The sequence below is a fragment of the Nannospalax galili genome, unplaced genomic scaffold, assembly GCF_000622305.1.
Source record: "Nannospalax galili isolate Female #2095 unplaced genomic scaffold, S.galili_v1.0 scaffold1029, whole genome shotgun sequence".
NCBI classification, from domain to species: domain Eukaryota; kingdom Metazoa; phylum Chordata; class Mammalia; order Rodentia; family Spalacidae; genus Nannospalax; species Nannospalax galili.
In genome coordinates this window covers 1,404,286-1,409,240 of record NW_008359198.1, presented here as the reverse complement: position 1 = coordinate 1,409,240, position 4,955 = coordinate 1,404,286, and the positions used below count along the sequence as shown (strand labels likewise).

General features: G+C 44.8%; 1 protein-coding gene across 1 annotated transcript in view; it reads left to right on the top strand.

Annotated features, from left to right (window-relative positions):
- Chgb (chromogranin B) overlaps positions 1 to 4,782 on the top strand; it is a 20,592-nt gene extending 15,810 nt beyond the window's left edge. Inside the window, exons 4-5 of the mRNA XM_008822842.3 lie at positions 1,505 to 3,234; positions 4,424 to 4,782. Coding sequence (XP_008821064.1) covers positions 1,505 to 3,234; positions 4,424 to 4,501 — 1,808 coding nt within the window. The 3' untranslated portion in view covers positions 4,502 to 4,782. The remainder of the gene's footprint in view (positions 1 to 1,504; positions 3,235 to 4,423) is intronic.
- Positions 4,783 to 4,955: the final 173 nt, after the last annotated feature.

Here is a 4,955-nt window from a genome sequence, read left to right as displayed (position 1 = left end):
GTGTCAATAGGATATCTCATTTTTATTCAGTATCTTTTATGTATCCAACATATGTAACATATTACACAATAGACCCACAATGTTACATTTTAACATATAATCAGTACAAAGAGTTATGGAGAAACTTCATATTTTTTGTATGAAGCCTTAAGAAGGTGGTGTGTATCGCATGTCTGTAGCCACACTTCATAAAATTAAAAAATTAGTGTCAATAGGATATCTCATTTTTATTCAGTATCTTTTATGTATCCAACATATGTAACATATTACACAATAGACCCACAATGTTACATTTTAACATATAATCAGTACAAAGAGTTATGGAGAAACTTCATATTTTTTGTATGAAGCCTTAAGAAGGTGGTGTGTATCGCATGTCTGTTTGGATCAGCCACACTTCATGTGCTCCACAGCCACAGAGAGCAAGTAGCTTCCATGATGGGTGGTGCTGATACAAAGCCTGAGATGCCAGTGACCTTGGCTTCAGGCCTTCTGTCTGCACTTAGTGAGAGACGCTGAAATCTAGGCACCCCCCAAATAACAACAGAGAGAGTGTCAGCAGCCTAGCTCTTTGAAGGAATTATTGACATTTGGAAAAGATGGAAGAGCACAGCAAGGTATCAGTTCTGCCATTTACTGCTGATGCATGGAGCACAGTGCTCAGTGTACTGACATTTATCCTCAGCACTGAAGAACATAAGGAGTGGGTGGGACCTGAGTGAAGGAAGAAAAAGGGCCTTTCCATTCCTGTCCCTCTTGTCACCAGTTATAGTCGTGCATCCTTTGATGATGGGGTACATTTTGAGAAGTGCATCATTAGGGCTATTTTGTTGTTGTACAAACATCATCGAGTACACTTACAGAAACTTGCATGGCTATGACATCACCACTTAATGTGATGGTGTGGGACATGGTTCATTAGTGAATGAAATGTGCCGCACATAACTGGGCTAAGTTAAACCATCATTTACTGAAGGACAAGGTCTACACAGTTGACTGGATGATAAAATCTGATAATCCTCCTTTGGATCTTAATATTCCCTATTTTGGCTACTTAATGTTATTTAGTTGGATTATAATTAGAGCTATTCACACAATGCTAACTCTTCCACCTTACTTAAATATGGAAGGAAACATGTTGAGTTATACCAAGACTCCGTGTCTTTCACACCTGCGAAAAGAGGAGGCTGAACTGGATAGCATAAGAGATCTTCTGTTTCTAAATTCTAATATTTTATAAAATTATATCTGGATTTCAGAATTCAGAGAATCCCAAAGGATGCTGCTGGCTAGGTCTGGTGAAAATTAAAAATGCAGAGAACTTTTTAGATTTAAGTTCAGCCAAGGAGCTTCCAAAGCATAGGCTTTTTAACGGTATTGAGTATATTCTTTATTATATTATTTATTCCAGGGTCCTCAGGATTTATAGTGATTGCTGGAGGCTGGTGCTTGCTGAACCTCAAGCATTTTTTAAATTAAACTTACGCCTATATTTTTATTATAGGTGGGAAAGAAGTCAAAGATGAAGAGAAAAGTGAAAATGAGAACAAAAAGTTTGAAGTAAGATTAAGAGACCCAGCTGATGCCTCTCTAGCCCGCCGGCCCGCCAGTAAAGAAGAAGCCAGAGCCACGGGGGAGGACACTCAAGGCCAGGCAAAGGCAGACACTGAGCAGTGGACGGAAGGAGGACACAGCCGAGAGGGAGCAGGGGGGCCCCAGGAGAGGCTCCACCCTTTCGATAGACAGGTGTCCAAGAGAGCGAAAGCACTCCCTTCTGAGAGGGACAAGGGAGAAGAGAGGGAGGGAGAAGAAGGCGATAAGGACCCCAAAGCGGGGCACAGAGAGTACGCTGGGGAAGAGAAACACTTTGAAGAACCAGGCGAGAAACAGAACGGCTTCCCCAACAAAAGGAACCAGGGTGCGGCTAAGGAAGAGTCAGTGGCCAGAGCAGATGCACACTCTGCTGGGCTCTCTGAGCAGACACATAGCAGGGAGCACAGCAGCCAGGAGAGTGGAGAAGAGACGGGGAGCCAGAAGCAACACCCCTTGGAGCTTAGCAAAGGCGCCCAGAGCCAGGAAGATTCTGAGGAGAGTGAGGAGGATGCGGCTTTTGAAGTGGACAAACGCACAAGACCCAGTCCCCACCATGGGAGGATCTGGCTGGATAGGTCCTCTCAAGAAGAGCATCCTCTAACTGAGGGAAGGGGACGTGCTCTTGATGGGTCTAAGGACACAGATGTAGGCACGGCCAGTTTGGGGGAAAAGAGGGGCCACCATTCAACCCACTACAGGGCTTCGGCGGAAGCGCCTGATTATGGGGAAGAAGTGAGAAGTTATCCAGGTTTCCAGGCTCCCGAAACCCTGGAGGGGCCACAGTATGGAGTCAGAGGACGTGAGGAGGACAGGCCTTCCCAGCAGAGTGAGGAGAGCCTCGAGGAAGAATACAAGAGAAATCGCCCTAGCACAGAGCCTGAAAACACAGAGAACAGATATGGTGAAGAAAGCCAGGGAGAGAGGGGTCGTGAGGGGACAAAGGGACATCATCACAGAGGTAAGGGAGGTGAGCTAGGTGACACCAGAGAAGAGAAGAGGCTCTTGGGTGAAGGACACTACCGTGTTCACGGAAGCCAGATGGACCAGGCAAAAGGGCATCCACAGAGCAAATGGCAAGATCAGGAGAGAAGCTACTTCAGCTACAGTGAAGAAGGGGGCCAAGGGAAGTGGCAACCGCAGCAGGAGCACTTGCTAGACCCTGAAGATAGCAGGAAGGAAGTGGGGCTTCAAGGGAGGCAGTATGCCCCCTATCGCACCCCTGAAAGGAGGAAGAGGCTTGGGGTGCTGTTCAACCCCTACTTTGACCCTCTCCAGTGGAAGAACAGCGATTTTCAGAAAAAAGACAGTGTGGATGACAGTTTTCTTGAGGGTGAAGATGAAAACAGGCTGACCTTGGCTGAGAAGAACTTCTTCCCAAAATACAACCATGACTGGTGGGAGAGAAGGCCCTTCTCTGACGACGTGAACTGGGGGTTTGAGAAGAGAAGCTTTGCCAGGGCTCCTGAGCTGGACTTGAAAGGGCAGTATGACGGAGTAGCCGAGCTGGACCAGCTCCTCCACTACAAGAAGAAGTCAGCCGAGTTTCCTGACTTCTACGACTCTGAGGAGCAGATGGGGCCTCGCCAGGAGGCAGAAAGTGGAAAGGATAGGGCCAACCAGAGGGTCCTGACAGAGGAAGAGGTACAGTGTGAGACTTTTGCTAAAAATTAACTTACGATGATCAAGGTTGGTGTCAGGTTTAATGTGTCTGATTGTGGGGAGACGTGGGTGGGAAAAGCCACTGTGAGAATGTGCGTGACATTATAATTGCATATGGTTGGTTTCCAACCTCCATCCGGCCCACCTCTACTGCAGTGTTTCTCAACTTGCTTAGAAAGCTTGACAAATTGCTGTGTTGGGGTCTAATCAATAGGAGGTGCTGCCTGGGCACACAGTACACCTCCAGTGTCTAGTACCTGCTGCCTGCCAGCAATCTGAACAGCATCTTCGCCTAAAGGCAAAGCAACCTGAATAGCATCTTTGCCTAAAGATTATGTTGGATGGTAGGTGCTTCCAGCTTGAAGTACATCAGAATTGCAGGGATTTCTGATCCCCAGAGTTTCTGATTCAATAGTTTTGGATGGGAGCCAATAATCTTCATTTCTGGGTAGTTTCCTGGGGGCATGCTTAGGGTTCTTAGGACACACTTTGAGAGCCACTGATGTTGGGTAAGTCACATAGCCTGTACTGTGCCTAAAATTCTCTTTTCTACTTATAAGTCCTCAAACTATAATAGTATAATGTCATGTTACTGTACCAACATTACAGTTATACCTAAATAAAGAGCCTGACTCTTACCTTTAGTTATAAGAATGGGCCAGAACTGGAGGGCATCCAGTCCTTCACAAATGTCTCTTGGAACTGTGCTACCGAGCCAGGCCTTACCCATACTTTTATTCAAAACCATTTCTCCAGTATCAACTGGGAAGATACAAGCTTGAATCCACCCTTATCTTATTAGACAGTCTTGCCTTTCATCCCTAGCCCTAAAACATCTCGTACACACAATGTCAAGCATTCTTCTTAATCTTCATAGTTTTCAAGGAAGATATGAATATGAATGTGCTGCCTTTCAGCACTTTGATTTACTAATTCTCAAGTACACCCACATTCATTCACTATCTTGGGTGGAGAGCAGATTGAGGTTCTAAGAGATCAAGGTCAGGTGCCCAGGTCACAAGAGCACATGACCCAGTGAGCTTGTTCGCAGTAGATTTTTTTTGTACAGTTAAGAAAAAGTCATCAGTTCAGATTCGGCCCATTTTTTAGAAGTCATTCCTACAGTATAAATCGACCCAGAATCTCATTTCTCCACTTTTCTGTTTTCCAGGAAAAGGAACTGGAAAACTTGGCCGCGATGGACTTGGAACTACAAAAGATAGCTGAGAAGTTTGGCCAAACGGGCTGATGGTTGTTGGAGAAATGGACGGTTTTCACCACTTCCTGAATGACACCACTTATTCACTCGAGGCAGAAAAGTAGAACTTACTATTTATTAAGTGTTTGACACAGTTGGAAATATCTTTACTCTTTCCAGAATGCTATTGAAAATATGACTAGCATGAGCTGTAGCATATTCTTTCATGCAAAATAAACTATTAGTAGCTTGTGACAGTAGCTATGCCGCTGTCTTTGAAAAAAAATGTTTGTCTCAGTTTGAACCAATAAAAGATTTACCTGAGACAAACACCTTGGTTCTTGGTTTCCTTTGGGCTAGCTGGGAGGAGTGTGGTCTGAAATCCATTCTTCTAAGTAAATTCTGAAAGACAGCATTAGGATTTTGGTCTTTAGATGCACACAGGAAAAAAAAACAAAACAAAGTTTTGAAGTAAAATAAAGTGCAGGGCCAGGCATGGTGGCAC